Source organism: Diaphorina citri, unplaced genomic scaffold, assembly GCF_000475195.1.
Source record: "Diaphorina citri unplaced genomic scaffold, Diaci psyllid genome assembly version 1.1 scaffold2222, whole genome shotgun sequence".
NCBI classification, from domain to species: Eukaryota; Metazoa; Arthropoda; class Insecta; order Hemiptera; family Psyllidae; genus Diaphorina; species Diaphorina citri.
This window is the reverse complement of record NW_007379647.1, coordinates 9,806-35,598: the sequence shown is the minus strand read 5'-3', so window position 1 is coordinate 35,598 and position 25,793 is coordinate 9,806. Positions and strand designations below refer to the sequence as shown.

Below are 25,793 nucleotides of genomic sequence, written 5' to 3'. Positions count from 1 at the left end.
AAAAAAAAAAAAAAAAAAAAAAAAAAAAAAAAAAAAAAAAAAAAAATAAAAAAAAAACAAAAAAAAAAAAAAAAAAAAAAAAAAAAAAAAAACGAACGAACGAACGAAGAGACAAACAAAACAATAATATACTTACTCTAACGGTTGTTTATGTTTACAATAGTCAATAATGAAACAGAGTAAGATGTGCGCAATTCTCTAACCCCCCATTTTTGCTTCCTCCCTCGTGTTCGCAGGTTGTACGCGGTAGTCGCGTTCCGGAGTCGTGTCTGCCCCCCCGGTCCTCCCCTACCGTCAGAATTGCCGCCCCGACAGGCTCCACCTCGCACCCCCCTACCATCGCACCCCCCGGCCAAGCCAGCGCGATGGGGCGAAAGAAAATTCAGATCTCCAGGATCACGGACGAACGGAATAGACAGGTGAGAAAACACACTTTAGGGCAAAAAGTTATGAGATCCCCCTCAAAACACAATGTGAGAGGAAAAAAGGCCAAGTTCCTTTCCAAAAAGAAGTGAGATCCCCCTCAAAACACAATGTCCGAGAAAAAAAAAGGCTAAGTTCCTATCCAAAAAGTAGTGAGATCCCCCTCAAAACACAATGTGAAGAAAAAAAGGCCAAGTGGGGTCGAAAGAAAATTCAGATCTCCAGGATCACGGACGAACGGAATAGACAGGTGAGAAAACACACTTTAGGGCAAAAAGTTATGAGATCCCAGACAAAAACACAAATGAGATCCCCCTCAAAACACAATGTGAGAGGAAAAAAGGCCAAGTTCCTATCCGAAAAGAAGTGAGATCCCCCTCAAAACACAATGTGAGAGAAAAAAAAAGGCCAAGCTCCTATCCAAAAAGAAGTGAGATCCCCCTCAAAACACAATGTGAAGAAAAAAAGGCCAAGTGGGGCGAGAGAAAATTCAGATCTCCAGGATCACGGATGAAAGGAACAGGTAAGTTTGGCGTTACATATTTGGTTTTGTCTATGTGTTTCCTTATTTGGCCATTTTCTCCCCCCTTTTTTCCATGTCACTTCTTTTACAATCCCACATTTCTATTTACATTTACGTCTTTGAACTTGGCCTTATTCTTACACATTTGTGTTTTTTGAAGGGGATCTCGAAGGATATACCTACTCTAACTTTATATGTAATTTATGAAATACCTGCATCTGTCTATCTATTACCCAATGGTCCCAATGTCAAAAAATCAATCAAACGGTTGGTTGCATGGCATTGGTTCAGATTTAATCACTTTGAAAAATACTGTCCCTTCTGGTTACAACTTGAAGACTCGTATACAGAATGTCTCCAAACTTCTTCCCCCCTCTTTTTCGAATTTCACTTGAAGACTCGTATACAGAATGTCTCCAAACTTCTTCCCCCCTCTTTTTCGAATTTCCTATCTTTATTAGCCCAGCCACTCACTATCAGGTAGACCTGACAGTTACACTTTTTTTTAAGCAATAAATCCCCTCTGGAAATACTCGGTAAAACTTCAGAGGTGACAGGTACACCGAATCAGGTCGGCCTGTCAGGTCTACCTGATAGTAAGTAGCTGGCCTTTGTCATTATCGAGATATTTCAGTGATTCGTTTATTATTGGACACCCTGTATTTTTTGTACCCATATTCACCTAATTGCTGTTTTATCCTTCTCTTTTTTACTTTCCTTATCCTATAGGAAGCTAATGTAATCGGGTCAAATTTTCGATGGTCAGATTTTAGTGTCAAAACACGTTTTGAGGTCCCTAGAGCCTAAATCCATAGTTTCAGCCATTGGTCCGTGTGTGTCTGTCTGCCTGTAAACAAAATATCTCGAGAACGGTAAGAGCTAGAGACTTAAAATTTGGTATGTAGATGTCAAATGTGACAAGGATGCGACACGAAACTTTTGGTTAAGATCGGTGCAACGGTTGGTGGCATTTTACCGCTTTTTGGCGGTTTTCGGTGTAATTTAACAATATATCGGGAACGGTAAGAGCTAGAGACTTGAAATTTGGTATGGAGTTTACAAATGTGACAAGGATGCAACTCAAAACGTTTAATTGAGATAGGTGCTACGGTTGGCGGTATTTTGACCGTTTTTTGGCGGTTCTCAGCCATACCGACCAAACGGCTAGAGATATTGTAAAAGTTTGGCTATAAGAACACCCAAAAATAAGCATCATTGAACAAGAACACCCAAAATAAGCATCATTCAATAGGATGAGGAAAGTCGTGTGATGTTCACACCAGATTTTTCGTCAGTCCTGTCTTCCTTCTCTCTTCGATTTCGGGACGATAAGACCATAGCAGTTACAGTTCCCTCTGTCAAACCTCTTTAAAAAAAAAGTATTGTGGATTAGAAATACATACCAACTAGAAATCGAGTTGCTTACATAACTGAGGGTCGGAGTTAAGATACCTACGGGAGCAATGGAGCAGTTGCAAATGGGTAAAAATTACAAATAAATGGTCGATTCCTATGTAAAAAGTTGGGAAAAATCCAAATCTGAGGTCAAAACTCCGAAGAAGTAACTTTAAAAAAATCCGCCCCGGGCGGGAATCGAACCCGCGGCCTAGCGCTTACAAGGCAGACGCGCTACCAACTAAGCTAACTAGGCTGGCATAGACCTGATCTGTTTGCTTCTCAGTCGACACAAACTTCAGCTATTTAGCTAAAGTTTGACAAGGAGGATTCAGCTCAAACTCTCAAAGTTTATTGAGCTCGAGATAGAATGGTTCCAAGAAATAAAATAAAAAATTCCTATCCTAAGAATTATTCAGATCCTAAAAATAATAATAATAAAAACTTGCACAACCAACTACCTACAAAATGTTGTGATGTCAAAATAATGCTAAAGCCAATCTTGTAATGTGAATATTTCTGCCCCATTTTACGTCATTACTTAGATCCTGCTGGTAGTCTGGCTGAGGGACTATAAACAGAGAGTAGATCAGCGTCTTGCTAGCAAGGGTTGAGGGACTATAAACAATAGCAAGGGTTGAGTGCGAAGGGCATCCCACTCGAAAAATTTTGTTTAGCCAGAACCAGTTGGCCTCAAAGCGATCACTCTAGAGCTGATTGAGAGGCCGACAACAAACGCCGACCCCATCTGAACATGGGAAAGGGCGAAGGAGAAGAAGAATAACTTACACCCATATTTATGAACAAAATGCTGGCTCTTAAGTTCGTGCTAAGCACAGTCTCAAGCCATTTGATTGGTCAATTTTGACTTGAGACTGATCTAAGAACGATCATTCTTGTTCATAAATACGAGTGTAAGATCCTGCTGGGATAGAGTCAACATTCGCAGCTGGAAAGAAAGGCATCCGATAGAGGGGTGTGGCTGTCTCAACAAGGATTTGCCTTTAGGAATCGATGATGACACATCACTTAAGCAGTCCCTTGAGAATGACTTTGAATTTCTATGATACAAAAAAAAAGTTGACTCTGTAAACTTGTGTGGACTTGAATTTTGGCAATACTCAATTTAAGCTGAGTATGAACTTGAATTTAGAGCAAGAAATAATTGGTATGAAAATACACTCTCTTTTCAATAAATCAAATTTCTACCTTCTCATTACCGGTCGTGAAGATATCCATCAAAATAAACTTTACCTTATAGGTACAGGGTGGGCAAAAGTTCAAGTACAGTTTTAGGTAAAAATTTAAGGGCTGATTTAAATAATGAGGAAATTTAATTGTGCTTAGCATAAATGCTTGTTAAATATTTAAATCTTAAGTATACTTGTGTCTTATATTATAAAAACTCTATAAATAGACCTTGCCAAAAGGCCAAGAAGAAAAAGAAAAATTCCGTTGTTCCTCATTTTTCCTGCTCTATGACTTTGAAACATCACCCAAGTAAGCGCAACTGATCTATTGGAATATTTTTCTCCACTCGGATTTTTTTTTTTATTTTTACTTTCTATTTTTTTTATCTGAGCCATGTGGTACCTTAGAGTCTTAGAGAGCTCTTCCTCTAGTTTCTCTCTCTCTCTCACACACACACACTCTCTCTCTCTCTCTCTCTCTCTCGCACACTCTCTCTCTCTCTCTCACTCATGTTACTCCTTATGCCTCATCAATCAGTGGGTCTTCTTCTATTACCCCCCCTGATGATCTCATCCTCTCTTTCTACCTCTTCAGCTTTCTCACTCATACAGTAGGTAGGTAGGTATCTCTTTTTTTCTGTCTGTCTCCCAGATCTCTCTCTTTTAAAGTTTATTCTTTCTTCGTCTCTTTTCCGTTCATTTTCTTCTACTTCTACTTCCTCTCCTTTTTTTCTTCTTTTTCCTCTTCCTCATCTTCCTTCTTTCTCTACTTTTTCTTCTTCTTCTTTTTCTTCTTTTTTTTTCTTCTTTTTCTTCTTCTTTTTCTTCTTCTTCTTCTTTTTCTTCTTCTTCTTTTTCTTCTTCTTCTTTTTCTTCTTCTTCTTCTTTTTCTTCTTCTTCTTCTTCTTCTTCTTTTTCTTCTTCTTTTTCTTCTTCTTCTTTTTCTTCTTTCCCATTATTGTTTGGGCTTTTCTACATTTTACTGTTCTCGTTTCTTCTCCTCTTCTTCTGGTTCTCCTTCCTGTTTTTCTATTTCGAAACACGCTCTTCTTCTTATACTTTTTTTTATTATCCTGCCACGTGGAATTCTCCCGGCTAATGTTTACGGTTTCTCCACACCACGTGGATTCTCTCTCCATATGTTTACACCTAGGAACCATCAGATGTTTGTGCTGATGGGTATTCCAACATCCCCAACCAATAAAGATACTATCCCATCACTATTGGGAGTACCTAGGAGCTAAAGGAACTTCCTAGGGTGATTATTCTAAGGATCTAAGGAGTAAGACATACATACTGCATAAATATCTTTCGACGTGGAATTCTCCCTGCTAATGTTTAGATTTCCTGCAGACCACGTGTTTTTTTTTATGTTTATCTTCCATCTCGAATAATAATAATAAAAGTTTCTGTGATCATATCCCCCTGTCTTATCCTTCCAAATCTCTGGATTCTCCCGTAATCTGTACCTATCCCTGGTTCTCGAGATACACTTTCCTTACGAGCTACGTTCTCATCTTCACAGGTAGTAGGTACGTATGTTCTTCCTGACATGGAAAGTACGGAAGAAAGTGCATGGGATAGAATATACAGAATGTATCAATGTATCCTGCTTTTAGTGCGACCCGTACCCTTGGACGGAACGACTTAAGATTTGATGATGATAATCATTTTAAATTTAACTTAATAAGAAGAAGGTAAAAAAAAAATCACCATTCGGCTACAGGCTACAGCTGAGGCCGCTACGTTTTAACTTACTCGCCATAGACCTGATCTGTTTGCTTCTCAGTCGACACGAACTTCAGCTATTTAGCTAAAGTTTGACAAGGAGGATTCAGCTCAAACTCTCAAAGTTTATTGAGCTCGAGATAGAATGGTTCTAAGAAGTAAAATAAAAAATCCTATCCTAAGAATTATTCAGATCCTAAAAATAAAAATTAAAAAATGAAAAAAATAAAAACTTCGTTTTCAGGACAAAAATGTAAAGTTTTTCGCTCTGTATAGAAAAGTTAATCTTGTACAGAAAAGTTGAGCTTTTGTGCCATTTTATTAATTATCTTCTAGATTCCTATGCTTTCTTACGCGTATCAGGCCCATTATTCCGTAAAAAAAACTTCATATAAGTTGTGACGCAATATTGCAGAAGAAAAAACCTTACAACACCTTCCAGGACGATGGTATTGGTTGTTGTGACGTCAAAAATTTTCCAAATATAAGATATACTTTCAGGAGCTAGGCTGTATTCCTCAAAATATCTTTTACGGTCAAACTGCTTTGACTTGGCGGTACGTAGCTCTACCGCTTTCGTTAATAGGGCTTCCACTAATCCAGGCTAAATCGACCAAGTTAGTTTAGACGTACTCTAAGATTGAACGAGTTTGGTAGAAAGGATGAGCTATTGAGTGAGCTATTGTCAGCTCCCATGGCGTAGTGGTCACTGCGCTCGACTTGCACGCGGGAGACCCGGGTTCGATTCCCGGCGGGGTCAAGAAATTTGTATCATGCAACCTATCCATATCTGTACTGGCGTACTGGTACAACTTGTTACTGGATGAGAATATAATCAGCGCTATCTCACAATCACACAGAACCCACTCAGCCTCGTGAGGAAAATGAGTAGCTATGACATATAAATGCGCATAGCGACCGGTGCCAGCATGGTAGGAGGAGAAGCAAAATGCAGTTTCTTTGTGTTATTATATCACAACTTTGGTGCTCACCGCAGCATTGTAGGATTTTTCCCAATATCTCAAAAATCCTAACTCTATGTGTTTAAGAATAAGGCCATTTTCTCCCCCCTTTTTTCCATGTCACTTATTTTACAATCCCACATTTCTATTTACATTCATGTCTTTGAACTTGGCCTTATTCTTACACATTTGTGCTTTTTGAAGGGGATCTCACTACTTTTTGTCCATTTGGCTCCTCACCTGGCCATCATTTTTCGGTGTCACTTCTTTTATTGGTCGTCATTTTCATATTATTAGGTCATATTATTGTTTTTTATGTTTTATTGTAGTTTTTTTTATTTATTTATTTTTTTATTATTATTTTTTAGGTGACATTCAATAAACGCAAGTTTGGCGTTATGAAGAAAGCGTACGAACTGAGCGTTCTGTGTGATTGTGAGATAGCGCTGATTATATTCTCATCCAGTAACAAGTTGTACCAGTACGCCAGTACAGATATGGATAGGGTCCTGCTCAAATACACCGAGTACAACGAGCCCCATGAGTCACTCACCAATCGGAATATTATCGAGGTGAGACCGGATTTTCGACAACGGACCCCATTTTTTATTTACATATGTTGAAACTATACCTATGAAATATATAAGACCTTGTTTTAGACTGCGGGAGTAAAGGGACTTTTCAGTCTCATTCTGGCAGGATAAACAAGGTATATTCTATTCTATTCTATTCTTATTTTTTACTAGTGGTTGACCCGTCCTTTGTACGGGATCAGCGCGGCGTGAGAGGCATGACTTTGAAGCGCCGCCATTTTGAATCAAGATGGAGTGTGACAATTTTAAGCAGCCTATGTCACCCTCAGTACTCTTCTTAACAACCACAAAAAATTTCGTCAAAATCGGCCAAGTCGTTTTCTTGTGAAAAGGGGACAACAAAAGGTCTATCAGTATGACAGACAGACAGAAATACATATGTAGGCACAGACAGACGGAAATTTTCTGAAGTGATTTTTGGGATCCTTGGGCTGTTTAAGTGTATGTATTGGAGTGATGTCAATGGATATCTTCCCCAACAGGTCATATTCCAACTCATGTACATACATCCTATTTAAGTATTTACTCATTATATGTATTAGGTTTTATTGTACCTATTAAAATTGTAGATTGTAAATTAAATCTTTTATATTAGGTTTTATTGTACCTATTAAAATTGTAGATTGTAAATAAATAAATAAATAGACTCTTGAGTGGAAGGGAACCACTAGGTGAGGTTAACGCCGGAGGCGTTCTCTACCACCTAACCCTTAGAGCTCCATTATTAGGTGGTCAAAATCTCAAATAAATGAGGATAAAATTCCATGCCTCGGCTGGGATCGAACCCACGCCCTCCTGTTTACCAGGCGAGCGTCTTGACCACTACGCCACCGAGGCAGGATTGTAAATTAAATCTTGAAAAAAAAAAAAAAACACGATTTGATTTGAGATTTTCTTCTCTCTAGGCGCTGAACAAGAAAGAGCACAAGAACGGAGGCCCATGTTCTCCGGACAGCGGCGATAACGATTCAGAGTACCAGCTGACCCCGCGAACCGAGGCCAAGTACTCGAAGATAGACGAAGACTTTCACAACATGATGATGGCCCGGTCCCAACAACTGGCGCCATACACCGAGTACAACGAGCCCCATGAGTCACTCACCAATCGGAATATTATCGAGGTGAGACCGGATTTTCGACAACGGACCCCATTTATTTTTACTAGTGGTTAACCCGTCCTTTGTACGGGGTCAGCGCGGTGTGAGAGGCATGACTTTGAAGCGCCGCCATTTTGAATCAAGATGGAGTGTGACAATTTTAAGCAGCCTATGTCACCCTCAGTACTCTTCTTAACAACCACAAAAAATTTCATCAAAAGCGGCCAAGCCGTTTTCTTGTGAAAAGGGGACAACAAAAGGTCTATCAGTATGACAGACAGACAGACAGACGGAAATTTTCTAAAGTGATTTTTGGGATCCTTGGGCTGTTTAAGTGTATGTATTGGAGTGATGTCAATGGATATCTTCCTCAACAGGTCATATTCCAACTCATGTACATACATCCTATTTAAGTATTTACTCATTATATTAGGTTTTATTGTACCTATACTGAGCCAAATGAAATTCCGACCACCTAGAAATTTTGTTCTACATGTAATGTACGTACATGCTAGTTGGTTATTGGATAGAACATATATTTTACCTGCACTAAAGTTTGGTTTGGATCCACAGCTAGGTAATTAATTGAAATTGTCATCATTGTTTTGATTAGTGTCAAATTACCAAAAATTAAATTTTCAAGGTGGTCGGAATTTCATTTGGCTCAGTGTATATATAAAAATGGCAATTATGCAGAAGTCACGTCCGTGGAAAAGAAAAGCTCCTTTTTAGTCCGTCCTTCCTTTATTATTACAAATTACAATAGTAATAAAAAGGTATAAGGGACGGACTACTCGTATTGTATTCGCTTCGGTGTCGTCTGTCGGTCTGTCAGTCTGTCGGTCTGTTCCCATAGAAGGACTTATCCAAACCTGGTCGACCTATATATCAAATTAAAGGTCTTTTTACCAGGAACACGAAAATGGTGGTGCAAATTTTGTCCAGAGAACCATAACCCCACATAAAAAAAAACCCCAAAAAAAAAAAAAAAAAAAAATGTCGTTCCCCACTTAAAACACTACCCTAAATTTTATGACTTGAATTGAACTTGAACAATCTCCAGGGCCGAAGTCCATGGGGTTAAAAGTTAAAATAAGGCCAGTTTTCACTGTGAACAGGGGTACAGGGTTCCCGAATGCTCTCAGTTTGAGCTACAGCGTTTTCCGGCTACGTAAAAATAATTCCAAAAGTTGCAGTTTCAGAATAATACCTAAATAGAATTTAAATAATAATAATAATAATAATATTTTTTTTTCTAATATAAATAGATAATTAAAAAATAATAAGGGATTTTTGGCCACCCTGTATAAATGTTTATGATATTGTTATTAATATTCATAATAGGTATTCATCTGAAAATATCTGTGCTACTTTCTTTCCAAAATATGTACTTCTGAACTTTGTGTACTTTTTTTCAACGTCTACAGGGTTTATACGCGACCTGGAAAAACTTGAAAACCTGGAAAAGTCATGGAATCTGAAAATCGGCCAAAAAGTCATGGAATATCGTGAAAATTTAAAGAAAACCTGGAAAAGCCAAGAAATTTGCCAGTCGGTCAAAAATTAAAAAAATGTTCAAATTAAATATCAGGTTTTTCCGAAAAACGGCCTGCGGCGCATTCATTCCCCCTCATATTCCTTGACGTTCTGCATATTGCATATTTTATTTAAATGAAGGGGTAATCTTACTGATTTTAGGTTCCTGGAAAAGTCATGGAATAGTCATGGAATTTTATTCCGGGAAAAGCGTATAAACCCTGGTCTGAAATTGATACCTTTCAATAGGTTCATTCAGTAATTGATGTCAAGCAGGGCCATCGAAGACAGGATAGGAGAAATCCAGGCGTTCCGAAAACGAACATTATCCACTGCGGATAAAATCCGCCCCGGGCGGGAATCAAACCCCCGGCCTAGCGCTTACAAGGCAGACGCACTACCAACCAAGCTAACTTGCTATGACGCAGTAAAATTTACGCAAAACAAAGGTTTACACCAATTGATGAAAAAGGATTGCGCCAATTGATGCAATAAAAATCCTTGTAAAAATTAAAACGTGGATAAGGATGAATGGAAATTAGAACTCCCATTATGTAACGTACTCTCTATTGTTAAATAAAAACTTCGTTTTCAGGACAAAAATGTAAAGATTTTCGCTCTGTAGTCTGTATAGAAAAGTTAATCTTGTACAGAAAAGTTGAGCTTTTGTGCCATTTTATCGACGCTGGAAGGAATAATTACAAATTATGATCAGCTGTAAATTCCAAGGAATTCAATAGAATTGGCATCAGATTTACTCTTTACTACTGGTGAGATATTGGGAAAAATCCTACAATGCTGCAGTGAGCACCAAAGTTGTGACATAATAACACAAAGAAACTGCATTTACATTTATTGTTTTTATTATTATTATTAAAATTTTCTTCAGTAGATGTCGATCGACCCTAGTATGGACGCTGGAATAATTACAAATTATGATCAGCTGTAAATTCCAAGGAATTCCATAGAATTGGCATCAGATTTACTCTTTACTACTGGCTACTAGTGGAGTAGAATGTTTGGCAAGCCATCTCAGATGATATGCAAATGCGAATTGCATAATTTTATTCATATGCATATCTTTACATTTACTAGTGACTTATTATGTAATTTTCAGTGTTTGCATATTGCACAGTTTGCTTGTCCTTTAGTATCGGCAGATCGGCTTAGATGCAGTTTTTTTTCCCCAGTGGACTGCTTGACCTTAAGTGATGACGTAAAATAGGACTTAAATATTACCTGATCTAATATATAATAAAAATGAATGTGTGTGTGTTTGTTCGAACTTTATGCCTGGCCAAACCGCTCATCCGATTGCTATGAAACTTTGTCAACTTATTGCTTGCACTCCCGTGAAGGTTATAGGCTACTGTAGACCTTACCTTTATTTTATTATTAAGATTCCCACAGCCAGTTCATTTAAACTGGTTCCTTTTTCTGATGTAAGAGTGTTGATTTTGCTGATTCAAGTTGTTTTTCTTCAGTATACTGCAGATTTTACCTTTATTTTATCATTTAAAGTAATTATAACTGTTTCTTTTCTGATCTCAGTTGTTAATTTTACCAATCCAAGTTGTTCCATTTTGGTCATCCAAATTGTTGTTTCTTTTCCAATAGGTTCTGGGCAGAATTACAGTAGTCCGAACATTTCTTATGACACTTCTAGCTTACCTTTATTTTACTATTTATATCTATCGTAATTATAACTCTTCCTTTTCTGATCTAAGTTAAGTTGTTGATTTTGCTGATCCTAAATCTTCCCTTTTCTGATCCAAATTGTTTTTCTCTTCCACCAGGTGCGGGACAGAATTACAGTAGTCTGAACGTTTCTTATGACACTTCAATGTAATTTTCAGTGTTTGCATATTGCACAGTTTGCTTGTCCTTTAGTATCGCCAGATCGGCTTAGATGCAGTTTTTTTTCCCCAGTGAACTGCTTGACCTTAAGTGATGACGTAAAATAGGACTTAAATATTACCTGAAATGTGTGTGTTTGTTTGAACTTTATGCCTGGGCAAACCGCTCATCCGATTGCTATGAAACTTTGTCAACTTATTGCTTGCACTCCCGTGAAGAAGGTTATAGGCTATTTTCCGGTTAAACTACGCCGAGCAAGACCACTAAATGGATGAGTGACATGAGTTCCATAGGAAATACACAGGAAGAAGAGACTGCGGAGAGAAATGTTCCGCTCTTGACCAACATTTTGAGTTTCGTTTATGTTAATATGTTTTTAGATTGATAACTATGCAGCTAATAGGGAGCGCGCAGCGCGACCGTATTTTTTATTATTTTCTACAAGTTCGGCCATGCCTCAGGATGAACTAGCGGAAATCCGGAGCGAAGCGACGGGTTTCGGCTAGTTGACTAGTAAATAAAACTTTGCCTCGTTAGATTGGAGAACCCAACACAAAAAGCCCACTCCAAGGGTTAGGTGTAGGGGCAAGCAGCCCTAAAGGATGGATTAAGCTTCTACGAATCGACATTGGAGGGTAGAGTGTCTGCCTTGTAAGCGCTAGGCCATGGGTTCAATTGCCGCCGGAGGCGGATCTTATCCTGAACGAATAATAATATGTAATAATAACGATGCTTATTTATACTGCTCGCATAGGACTGAAGAGTACCTTTACTCCAGCAGTAGGCTACTACTATTATTGTGGTCAAATTCTCAAATTATATTGAGGATAAAATTCTATACCTCGGCTGGGATTGAACCCACGCCCTCCTGTTTACCAGGCGAGCGCCTTGACCACTACACTACCGAGGCAGGTTGACCACTACACCACCGACTGTAAGCGCTAGGCCATGGGTTCAATTCCCGCCGGAGGCGGATCTTATCCTGAACGAATAATAGTGCTTAGTGCTTATTTATACTGCTCGCATAGGACTGACTCCAGCAATAATGTTACTCCAGCAATAATGTTCTTTCTCGGGACAGCTGGGTTTCTCCTATCTTGTCCTCTTCGATTGCGATAAGACCTCCGTTGTTAAAGCTCTCTCAAACCTCTGGGTAGGAAAATGTTCTTCTTGCTGATCCTAGTTGTTTTTTTCTCTTCCAACAGGTTCGGGACAGAATTACAGTAGTCTGAACGTTTCTTATGACACTTCGAGTTTACTGCAGACCTCCCCACACATGGGACAGTCCTGTAGCGTCTCTCCACGACCTTCCAGTAGCGACGTAGAAGCGCGCTCGTTACTAGCTGGATGGCTACCAGCATGGACTTGGTACGCTACACCGCCTCCAACGTCCAGTGATCCGACTAGTCAACCTAACCAGCCTCCTCTGAGTCTCAGCGAAGCAGAACGAGAGGTATGATAGTGTTTTCATTATTGTTGTTGTTGTAGCGGCTTTAGCTTTCGCCGAATGGCGATAGCAGAATAAAGAAAAGATGTCTTTTTGTATCTGCTATACACCGGGGTGATGGTCTCTAGCTCTAGCCATGTTAAATTGGCTCGCTCGTCCTGAACCGCAGTCAACCATCGTGAGGACTTGTACTTGGTCTTTAAAAGCAGAGAGAACCCTTTGAGGAACTGCCAGCTTGCTAGGCTGGTTAGGGTTAGCTGTTCTCCTCCCTGTTTATAGTCCCACAGCCAGACGCTAGTCTTCTCTCTGTTTAACGTCCCCTAGCCAAACACGAATAGAATATAAATATACCTTGTTTGGACAGCTCGAATGAGACTAAAAAGTCCCTTTACTCCCGCAGTCTAAACAAGGTCTTGTACATTTCATAGGTATACCTAAATCGAATAGAATATAAATGTACCTTGTTTAGACAGCTCGAATGAGACTAAAAAGTCCCTTTACTCCCGCAGTCTAAACAAGGTCTTGTATATTTCATAGGTAAAGTTTACAAATAAGTAAATTAAAAAAGAACAGAACATTTACTGACGGACGGTCCTAAATTAAGGTTGCCAAAACAACAGTACCTATAAATCTTGGATTAAGACATCTAACTGGTTGATTTCAAAGTTTTTAGTCAGTCAGATTGTTTAATCCTGAACTAAACTCAGATTGGAAACAAACAAAGCCTTCTAAAAGATTCCACATTCTCATTTATTTAAATTATCGTCCATTTAAAAAATTGTTATGTACATTGGTATTGGTTAGTCGACCAAACGAAAATCATGATGATCATTAACATCTTCTACGGTATGATCTTCATCATTATCAACATCATGTTTAACATCTACATCCTTAGGATCAACATGTATATCTTTTGGATCAACGTCTATATCATGATGATCAACATTTATATCCTTATGAAAAGTATTAGGAGTATATTTCGTATGCAAGCCCCCATGTAAATCAACATCCTTTGGATCAACATCTACATGTATATCTTTTGGATCAACAACGTTTATATCATGATGGTCAACATTTATATCCTTATGGAAAGTATTAGGAGAATATTTCGTATGCAAGCCCCCATGTAACTCAACATCCTTTGGATCAACATCTACATGTATATCTTTTGGATCAACGTCTATATCATGATGATCAACATTTATATCCTTATGAAAAGTATTAGGAGAATATTCCCCATGGTAGTCCTCATGTAGATCAACATCCTTGTGATAGTTACTGGGGAAGTTGTGATCAAAATCCTTGTAAGTATTAGGGTAGTAGTCGATTTCATCGCTATCGAAATCATAGTACCCTATGGGGTAATGTCTCGGGTAATTCCTAGCGTAATAGGTCACATAGTAGCTGTTGGGATAGTAGCCGTTCCTGGAACGATAGTAGGCCGGATAGCACGGCCCCACGGCCGAAATACCGGATCAAATTATTCCTGATTTAATTGGATCATGAAGCGATTAATTCATCTTGAATTGATTTAGTAGTACGATAAATTGAATTTAAGATGAGGAGTTTGGTTATCGGTATCGGTTGACTGCACCCTGGATATTATTGGTGACATTCAATTATTCAGTAAATAAATACTCGTACATTTAGTGTACATTTGATATGGAATCAATGCTTTAAACCTAGTTAACTTGGAAGGAACGTCTGCTACCTTCCAGGTTGTAAATTGCTAAAAATCGTGGAAAAATATATGAGGTTTTCTGGAAATATATAATAGTGAGAAGTTGTCTGTCTGTGTGTTGCGCCAGAATAGACCTTTTCCCTCACGCAGGCCCAGCTGGCAACGTCGCACCATCTCCTCACACCCATGCATATCAACCGTGAGTATAGACGTATTTTCCTTTTCTTAATGTCCCCTCGTCTGGCGTGACCACGTTAGATTAATTTTTGGACTTCAAACAGAAAGTAGACTAGCGTCTGGCTGTCTAACTATAAACAGGGAGATGAGCAGCCAGCCCTAACCAGCCTAGCTAGCTGGCAGTTCTTCAAAGGGTTCTCTCTGCTTTTAAGTACTAAGCACAAGTCCTCACAATAGTTGACTGCGGTTCAGGACGAGCCAATTAAACATGGCTAGAGACCATCACACTGGTGTATGGCAGATACAAATATCTTTTCTTTGTTCTGCCATTACTATTCGGCGAAAGCTAAAGTCGCTAAAATAACAACAACAACAACAACAACAACAACAACAACAACAACAACAACAACAACACCAACAACAACAACACCAACAACCGTGAGTATTTGTCAGAGAAATCCTTTGAAAGAACGAAGTGAGCTCTCAGTTTTGACTGAGCGCAACACCCCGGTTTGCATTTGGTTTCACTAGGAAGGGTTCTCTCTGCTTTTAAGGACTAAGCACAAGTCCTCACGATAGTTGACTGCGGTTCAGGACGAGCCAATTAAACATGGCCAGAGACCATCACACCGGTGTATGGGAGATAAAAAAGATATCTTTTCTTTGTTCTGCCATTACTATTCGGCGAAAGCAAAGGTCGCTAAAATAACTCGAATGGAATATAAATGTACCTTGTTTAGACAGCTCGAATGAGACTAAAAAGTCCCTTTACTCCCGCAGTCTAAACAAGGTCTTGTACATTTCATAGGTAAAGTTTTCAAATAAGTAAATTAAAAAATAACGGAACATTTACTGACAATACTGACGGACTGTCCTAAATTAAGGTTGCCAAAACAACAGAGTACCTATAAATCGTGGATTAAGACATCTAAGTGGTTGATTTCAAACTTTTTAGTCAATCAGATTGTTTCATCCTGAACTAAACTCAGATTGGAAACAAACAAAGCCTTCTAAGATTCCACATTCTCATTTATTTAAATTATCGTCCATTTCTAAAATTGTTATGTACACTGGTATTGGTTAGTCGACCAAACGAAAATCATGATGATCATTAACATCTTCCACGGTATGATCTTCATCATTATCAACATCATGTTTAACATCTACATCAACATCTATATCCTTAGGATCAACATGTATAACTTTTGGATCAACGTCTATATCATGATGGTCAACATTTATATCCTTACGAAAAGTATTGGGAGTATATTTCGTATGCAAGCCCCCATGTAAATCAACATCCTTTGGATCAACATCTACATGTATATCTTTTGGATCAACGTCCATATCATGATGATCAACATTTATATCCTTACGAAAAGTATTAGGAGTATATTTCGTATGCAAGCCCCCATGTAAATCAACATCCTTTGGATCAACATCTAAATGTATATCTTTTGGATCAACGTCTATATCATGATGATCAACATTTATATCCTTATGATATCAACATCATGTTTAACATCTACATCAACATCTATATCCTTAGGATCAACATGTATATCTTTTGGATCAACGTCTATATCATGATGATCAACATTTATATCCTTACGAAAAGTATTAGGAGTATATTTCGTATGCAAGCCCCCATGTAAATCAACATCTACATGTATATCTTTTGGATCAACGTCTATATCATGATGATCAACATGTATATCCTCATGATGGGTATTATGGTAATATTTCCCATGGTAGTCCTCATTTAGATCTACATCCTTGTGATAGTTACTGGGGAAGTCGTGATCAAAATCCTCATAAGTATTAGGGTAGTAGTCGATTTCATCGCTATCGAAATCATAATACCCTATGGGGTAATGTCTCGGGTAATTTCTAGCGTAGTAGGTCACATAGTAGCTGTTAGGATAGTGGCCGTTCCTGGAACGATAGTAGGCCGGATAGCACGGCCCCACGGCCGAAATACAGTCGGCGAAGCCGGCCGCTTGCAGATTGCGGCTGCCGTGTTTTCCAACCTGTGAACAGGGTTGTCAGATTTGTATTAGAATAGAATAAAATTAATCTTTTTTACACTGCCAGAATGAGACTCCTTTTTCTTCGCCTTTTCCCGTGTACAGACGGGGTCGGCGTTTTTCGATAGCCTCTCAATCAGCCCTAGGGTGATTGCTTTCGGCTGACATTTGGTTTTGGCGATTATTGGTTAGGTTTATATCAGACATCCTATGTATTGACATTATTTCTTATGTTTGGTATTGGGTACAAAAATTTCACAAGTAGATGCCCTTCGCACTCAACCTTTGCTATTTCTCTAGCAAGGGGAAATTTCAGGCAGACTGGAGAGTCAACTACAACCTACATCTACTGTACTTTTATCTTTATCTCTTAGCATTTACGAGATACTATTTGAGCAACCTTAACGAAGGGTGACTGTAGACAGTAAGAAAAAGTATCTTAAATCACTTTAAAAAAAAATAATAATAATAAATAAAATAAAAAAATAATAAAAAAATAAAATGGAAATTTTTTTACGAAAGATCTTATAAGGTCGCAGAGACCGAGAGCTTGAATAGCCCTTGGTCCTCCTTTTATCAAAAAATATGGAAATGTGGGTTGTTTTTTTTTTCTTTCTTTCTTATTGATTTTACTGAAAAATTACCAGAAGCTCACAAAAAAGAAGTGTGCTTTGTAAAATTTCAGCAGGCAATATCAAAATTTTATATCCTTCAAAGTCAACTTCAGAACTGAATATATTTTTATTTTTTAAAACGTTCACCAAAAGTTACTCTTTGACCAACTGAAATATACTGCCAAAATTGGACCGTCTTCTTCAGTAGAACACTCGTAGGAAACTAAAACTGCATATCCAGGATTTTCCAAAATAGTTCTGATGTTCCGGAAAAGCCTTGAAGGAATTGACGATTGGAAATTGGCAGACATTGACCGTGAATTATTCTATTTTTTTCCCTCGGTTCTGTTACTTAATCGGATCAAATTATTCCTGATTTAATTGGATCATGAAGCGAGTAATTCATCTTGAATTGATTTAGTAGTACGATAAATTGAATTTAAGATTTAAGATGAGGAGTTTGGTTATCGGTATCGGTTGACTGCACCCTGGATATTATTGGTGACATTCAATTAGTCAGCAAATAAATACTCGTACATTTAGTGTAGATTTGATATGGAGTTATGGAGTCAATGCTTTAAATCTAGTTAACTTGGAAGGAACGTCTGCTACCTTCCAGGTTGTAATTGTAAATTGCTAAAAATCGTGGAAAAATATATGAGGTTTTCTGGGAATATATAATAGTGAGAAGTTCTTTGTCTGTCTGTCTGTCTGTTTGTTGCGCCAGAATTCGTCTTCTTTTCACAAGAAACGGCTCGACCGATTTAGTACTGAGGGTGACATAGGCTACTTAAAATTGTCACATTCCATCCTGATTCAAAATGGCGGCGCTTCAAAATCATGCCTCTTACGCTGCACTAATCCCTTACAAAGGACAGGTCAACCACTAGTCAAACCAAAAAAAAAAAAAAAATCTTTTTACTTATAATATTAATGACTAAGATCTTCTCTCATTTTCAGTCGACGAGTATCAACGTGAACCTGGCCACGAGTATATCCGGCCTGAGTGGCGGAGCAGGGGGTACCGGCGGGGTAACAGCGGGCAGCCTGAACACCCCCGTCATTGCCCTCCAAACGCCACTGCTCGGGGGGTCCTATAGTAACCTGTTCGGAGATATAACCGGCTCTGATATGAGCCTGAATTGGACCTCGACCTCCGCCACTACCAGTCATACACACACCACGTGAGTACCCTACGCGTCTGTTTTTTTTTTTTAACTTGGCGTTTTATTTGCACAGCGAGGTTTTTTTCTCTGGGATCTCACTACTTTTTGCGGAATTTTTTTACGCCTTTTTTTTATTTGGCGTTGTATTCACACAGCGAGGTTTTTTTTTGTGGGATCTCACCACTTTTTGCCGAGTTTTTTTTTTTCACTCCCGAAAACAAATAAAAGCTTCTAGCTCCTTTAGTAACCTGTTTGGCGATATAACCGGCTCTGATATGAGTCTGAATTGGACTTCGACCTCCGCCACTACCAGTCATACACACACCACGTGAGTACCGTACACGTCTGATTGTATTCACACAGCGAAGTTTTTTCTGTGGGATCTCACTACTTTTGTGGAGTTTTTTCCCCAAACCTTGTGAGTACCTTACTCTACGCAACTGCCTTTTTAACTCGGCGTTGTATTGACACAGCGAGGTTTTTTCTGTGGAATCTCACTATTTTTTGTGGAGTTTTTTTTTTCACATCACGTGAGTGTCTTACCCTACGCGTCTGTATTTTTTTTTCACCTAGTTGGAATTTTTGTTGTTATATTATTTTATTATATATTTTTTTTATTTTTTGCACTTACAAAATACATGGGTTAGGTGGTAACTAAAACTTTGTTGGATAAAACAACATTTTGGGTATATAAAAAGGTTAAAATAGCATTTTGGGTGTATAAAAAGGGCAAAATGGTATTTTGGGTTACAAATAGTTTGAAATGACGTTTTCGAATAAAGTAAATTGAAAAGTATTTTTGGGTGTGGAAAAAGGCTGATTTGGATTTTTGGGTGTTAAAATGAATTGTTATGTGTGAAAAAAAAGTTGAAATGGATTTTTGTGTCTAAAATGGTGTCATAGCATTTTGAGTATGAAAAAGTCTCATAGTTGGAATTGTGGATAATAAATCAGGGCAAATTTTGGGTGTGATGATTCGGTGTGTGAATATTTTTCGTGTTTTCGTAGGTAAGAGACTTTCATGTTTTGGTTGAGAAAGCTGGGAAGCCATGTGATGTTTTGGGTGTGACGAGACCTCTTTCCATTTCCCCTTCTTTCCTTCTTTTTAGCTAAATCCCCTTTTTTATCTCTCTCTATCTCTCACTCATTTTCCTTCCCTCCCGTCTCATTTACTTAGAGATGTCCTCTGTCTTTTTTTTTTAAGGAATTCTATGTTTAATTGAAGCACTTAAAGAGAAAAAAGAGTGAGCTTTGAGACATTACTCGGTTTTTGGGTCTGGAAGCTTTGCAACTAAGAGTGGTGGCCCTGCTTTAGTTGTGAGCAACCTCCTCCTCCCAACATAGGTGATCGTGGTGTGTAAAAATTTGGTCTATGAATGGTATAGAAACTTTTTTTGTTTCCCCACTCTCCTCTCTCTCCCCTCCTCCTCTTTCTCTCCTTCTCTCTCTCCCTCCCTCTCCTCCTCTCTCTCTCCCTCTCCTTCTCTCTCTCCCTCCCTCTCCTCCTCTCTCTCTCCCTCTCCTCCTCTCTCTTTCTCTCCTTCTCTCTCTCCCTCCCTCTCCTCCTCTCTCCCTCCCTCTCCTCCTCTCTCTCTCCCTCTCCTTCTCTCTCTCCCTCCCTCTCCTCCTCTCTCTCTTTCTCTCCTTCTCTCTCTCCCTCCCTCTCCTCCTCTCTCTCTCCCTCTCCTTCTCTCTCCCTCCCTCTCCTCCTCTCTCCCTCTCCTTCTCTCTCTCTTCCTCTCCTCTCCCCCTGTTTGGAGGTCAGGCAATGCATACCCTGTAAATTATCATGGCCCGGTGACCCAATGGTTGAATAAAGGGTTAAAAAAAAAAATTAAACCATTTGATCTCAGACATTGGACTACCAGAGAATGCCCATGGCATTAACCTCGTCCAGTGGTTCCTTCCACTCCAGAGATAATAATATTTTTTGTCAACTTTTTCTTCCCAAAATCGCTAAAAATATAAAAATCATCTAGTTCAAAATCTGAAAATTGTGAGAGAAAAAAAAATGGCGCTCATCTTATTAATAAATTAATTAAATTTCATTCAACTTAACGGGGCCGTAAAATATTAATAACTTACCATTAAATAAATAATCGAAAAGATATTAGTTTTATTTAAACTCGGGATCACACTTGCGCATTTAAACCTTAATCTGAAAGATTGACCCAATCAGATTTTAGCAGTAGCCTCATCAGATAGGCGAGAAGACACAAAAAAAAATCCCAAATAGCTGCTGGATCAACATGAAAACATCAAAATGTATTTACAAAAAAAAAAAAAAAAAAAAAAATGCATTAATTTGTTTGTTAAGTTTTTTTTTAATCTGGAAAGCGAATCCTGAACTTTCTGCATGGCATGCGATCACATTACCTCTGGACCAACCATGCCTCCAATCCTTTGATATCAATCAGTTCAAGCTCATTTTATTATTCAGGATCTGAATTCAAAATTGAAAATACTAAAATCTGATTGGCCAAATACTGAAATCTAATTGGCCAATGCTTTTTATGATCTGATAGGTTAACACTTTCGGATCAATTTTAAACCAACTAGTGTCCCCGGGCGTTAACCCTTAATCAAAATATAATTAGACCCTATTCTTCTCAATGTCTTAAATTACGTGTGTGTCTGTACATAAATTAATGTTTATTTTTTAATCGATGTGTATTTTTAATCGATGTTCTATTGTACAGGAATTAAAAAAAATTAGACCAATTTTTTGTTACATATAAAAATGAAAATATTTAAACAAATATTCTATTATGATAATAATTATTTACTGACATTTTTTATTGCTGAAAAATAAGATTTTTTCATATGGTGTGCGTTTGTCTGAAACCCAAAATCGGAAAAGAACTTAGTTGCGCAAGCGCCTGATTCCCCTCTTAGTTCCGGGTCGCACAAATCAGAGTTCTCCACCAATTCTAGCGCCCGATGGCCATAAGACCCTTTTTTAAACTCCATTGTAAAACGCATCAGGGCGTTTTTATCCTCTTTTAAGTCAGCCTTGTTTTACGTTTCGTTTCGTTATATTTATTTTATGAATCGCAACAGTAAATTCCAACAATGAATAGTCTGTTTTTACGACGCAACTTCGGAACTCTATTGGTAGGGACGTCACTCTACAGTATATATGACGTCACAAGAGTCAAAATTCCAACGCCCGAACAGTGCCGAGTGTACACGACTCCACATCGGAACTCTATTGGTAATGACGTAACATCTCAGCTATCTACAATATTGACGTCAGGAATAATCAGCTATAAACCTATATAATATCCATTGTTAATAAGGTCACATTTTTTCACCATATGTGACATCAAAAAATCTCTATAATACCTTATAGTAATTGGCCTCAAATTGGTAGTGACGTCACAAAATCATCTATAATACCCTTTCATAATATCCAGTACTTTCAAGATTTCCGTCCAAAGATAAATTCAACCCCAAAGGAAACCGAACCCCTCTTTGAAACCATCTCGAGACATTTGCAAAGCTCTAGCCAAAGAAAAGGAAAATCGCCAATGGCCGGATCCACAATCAGTTTAAACTCCGGTTAAGTTTAACTCTTGAATTAAGTAAGCTGATGTGTTGATTTCAAAATTTTCAACCAACCAGGTCGGAAGCAATCTTATTGGCTGAAAATTTTGAAATCAACCAATGAGATTATTTAATGCGAGAGTTAAACTTTAACGGAGTTTAACTGAGATTCTGGCCCCGGTCATTCGCCAAAGAAACATAAACCATCTAAATCTATGAAAGCAGTTTCCCATAACTTCTTATCGTATACACACCAAACACTTGACCAAACTCTTCTCTCTTTTCCGCTAATATCTCAGTCGCTCCACGTCAGATTGCATCGGGAATGTCTATTAGTTAGAAAACAAAATTCCCTACTACTTTCAATATTATTGGACATTTTTACTCAGTACCAGTCCAGAGTTAGAAGTGAATTCCAGCAAGATAAAAAAAAAAGTTTGGCTCTCATGGGTTAAAAGTTAAATATTTTGTGTTTGTAATGTTGTTTTGACACAAGAAGTGTTATACGTAGCTATCCCAAATTGATTTTTTTCCTTTTTTTTCTATTCTAATTTTTTTCATACTACTTTTTAAATTATTTTATTTTTCTTCTCTTTTTAATAATCCAAGCCAAATCAAAAGTGCAATTGACCAGCTGTATAGGAAAATGAAGTTTTATTCACAGGGTAGAAGCTGTTTATTTGTCTTTCAATAGACTGCTTGAGTGATGACGCAAATTTGGCCACAAATTTTGCTAATTTGACGGCTTTTATTAACACCCCGTATTTATGAACAAAAATTCTCGCTCTCAAGTCAGCCTGAAGTCCAATTGAAATTTAATTAATGAAATAAACAACACGTTTGTTACCGAATTATATTTTATTTTTTAAGTTGTGAAAAACAATGTGTATCACCTAAACTCAGAGAATGTTAGAGATTTATTTTAAAAATTATTAGTAGATTTCACCAATGACTTAATGGGAGAATTTTGAATCATTCAAAAAGATATTTTAATAATAACTAGGTTTGGGTAAGTCCTTCTATGGGGACAGACAGACCGACCGACCGACAGACGACACCGAAGCGAATACAATAGTCCGTCCACTATACCTTTTATTATTAGTAATAATAAAGGAAGGACGGACTAAAAAAAGGAGTTTTTAATGATCCCAACAGGAGTTTTTAAAAACTCCTTTTTTGGATCGCTAAAAACTCCCTTTTTTTTATTAATAAAATATCCTTTTTGGATGATTAAAAATTTCCCCATTAGTTAAATCTCTCATTAAGTCTTTGGTAAAATCCACCATTAGAGATTTATTTTCAACCTGAGAGGGTTGAAAAGACTGTTTGAGGTTTGCAGGAATGTGGCGTTTGCTGTGACTTCTCAGGATTTTTTGAGGGCATTGTGATCCTGTTTGTTGTGTCTGCTGAAACGGTTAGGATTTTACTGATAGAGCTTGAGTTTTGCTGTGCTCTCCGATCAAACTGGTTTTTTTGATGGTATTGTAAGTTTTTTAGAACTTCTTTCAAAGTTGGAAACACTTCACTTTTAAAAACTTTGCTATGATAAATCTTTGATGGCATGATCTTCAAATTGTTTTGCTCTTCTACAAGAGAACTTTCACTATAAAATACAGAACGTCCATGATGAAAAAGTATCTTAAATCACTTTAAAAAAAAATAATAATAATAAATAAAATAAAAAAATAATAAAAAAATAAAATGGAAATTTTTTTACGAAAGATCTTATAAGGTCGCAGAGACCGAGAGCTTGAATAGCCCTTGGTCCTCCTTTTATCAAAAAATATGGAAATGTGGGTTGTTTTTTTTTTCTTTCTTTCTTATTGATTTTACTGAAAAATTACCAGAAGCTCACAAAAAAGAAGTGTGCTTTGTAAAATTTCAGCAGGCAATATCAAAATTTTATATCCTTCAAAGTCAACTTCAGAACTGAATATATTTTTATTTTTTAAAACGTTCACCAAAAGTTACTCTTTGACCAACTGAAATATACTGCCAAAATTGGACCGTCTTCTTCAGTAGAACACTCGTAGGAAACTAAAACTGCATATCCAGGATTTTCCAAAATAGTTCTGATGTTCCGGAAAAGCCTTGAAGGAATTGACGATTGGAAATTGGCAGACATTGACCGTGAATTATTCTATTCTATTTTTTTTCCCTCGGTTCTGTTACCTAATTGGATCAAATTATTCCTGATTTAATTGGATCATGAAGCGATTAATTCATCTTGAATCGATTTAGTAGTACGATAAATTGAATTTAAGATGAGGAGTTTGGTTATCGGTTGACTGCACCCTGGATATTATTGGTGACATTCAATTATTCAGCAAATAAATACTCGTACATTTAGTGTACATTTGATATGGAATCAATGCTTTAAACCTAGTTAACATGGAACGTCTGCTACCTTCCAGGTTGTAAATTGCAAAAAATCGTGGAAAAATATATGAGGTTTTCTGGAAATATATAATAGTGAGAAGTTCTTTGTCTGTCTGCTTGTTGCGCCAGAATAGACCTTTTTTCGTCTTCTTTTAAGCTGATGTGTTGATTTCAAAATTTTCAACCAACCAGGTCGGAAGCAATCTTATTGGCTGAAAATTTTGAAATCAACCAATGAGATTGTTTAATGCGAGAGTTAAACTTTAACGGAGTTTAAACTGAGATTCTGGCCCCGGTCATTTGCCAAAGAAACATAAACCATCTAAATCTATGAAAGCAGTTCCATAACTTCTTATCGTATGTAAAAATCGACTTCTGCGCATACTCATTGAAAAGTGTATTCGTCTTCTACGCATGCGCATTGAAAAGTGTATTCGTCTTCTACGCATGCGCATTGCGAAGTACATCTGCTCATGCGCATATGTATCTTTTCGTAGGCGTACCTTTTCTTTTCAGGTAACGCTGACTTTTCAGTTTTTCTTTGGCAAAAGCTTTCTCTTTTCTTGGTGATGTTTTTTCTTTAAAACCTGACCTCAAAATTCCGCCCAAATATTTCCTTTTTTTAAAAATATTTTCCCATTTAATAATATTCTTCTTTTTACTCACTCACTTTCCGAACAATTTTAATATCAAAACGCGCCCGCCCACTCTTTGAAAAAAATTTTTGATCTCGATATTTTTCTTTCGTAAAAAGGTAAAAAATAATAATAAAAAAAATGTGAATCTTCTTCGTAAATCAAATTAAGTAAGGCTGGAAATCCCTAAATCCCTTTTGGGGAATTAAATTGTAAAAATGATAATTAATTCTATTCTTTAAAATAACAAAATGAATAATAACAAACCATCTTTTTAATCATAACTCTCGAATACTTTCAAGAAAGGATCCGAAAATTTTCCAAATAAAAATCTGAAAACCTTGAATTCTAGCCAAAAACATCTCTAGCAAAGATATATCCAAGAACAGTAGAACAATCTCAAACACCTTCTAGAATGTGTTCGAAAAATTTCCAAATAAAAACCCGAAAACCTTGAATTCTAGCCAAAAACATCTCTAGCAAAGATCAAAATTCATTTAAATATTCAAGGACTGTAGGACCATTTTGGCTAACAATGGTAGCCCCATTTTAGTAGAAAGGTCGCTGAAAATTTAAGCAATGGAGGCCCCGTATAAACATTGTTCATGAATCAAAGCCCCATTTAAAAATTTTAAAGTTCCAATTAGAAGTCCCATTTAGTTAGGAAACCAAAGATGTTTGTTTACATTTCACCAAAACTGTCAATGGAGGCCCCATTTAGAAATTAAAAGATGCAAGCCCCATTTATAAAGTCTAATTTCAAACAATCTTTTTTCATCAGATGCGAATTGAAAGCTTCATTTACTGGGACAGATAG

General features: G+C 37.4%; 1 protein-coding gene across 1 annotated transcript; it reads left to right on the top strand.

The window, feature by feature from the left end:
• Positions 1–86: 86 nt before the first annotated feature.
• On the top strand, positions 87–25,793 carry LOC103518508 (myocyte-specific enhancer factor 2). Its single transcript, XM_026830281.1, is given in 6 exon segments — positions 87–419; positions 6,590–6,793; positions 7,720–7,907; positions 12,532–12,757; positions 18,193–18,453; positions 25,758–25,793. Coding segments are annotated over 6 exon segments (969 nt in total). The 5' UTR covers positions 87–365.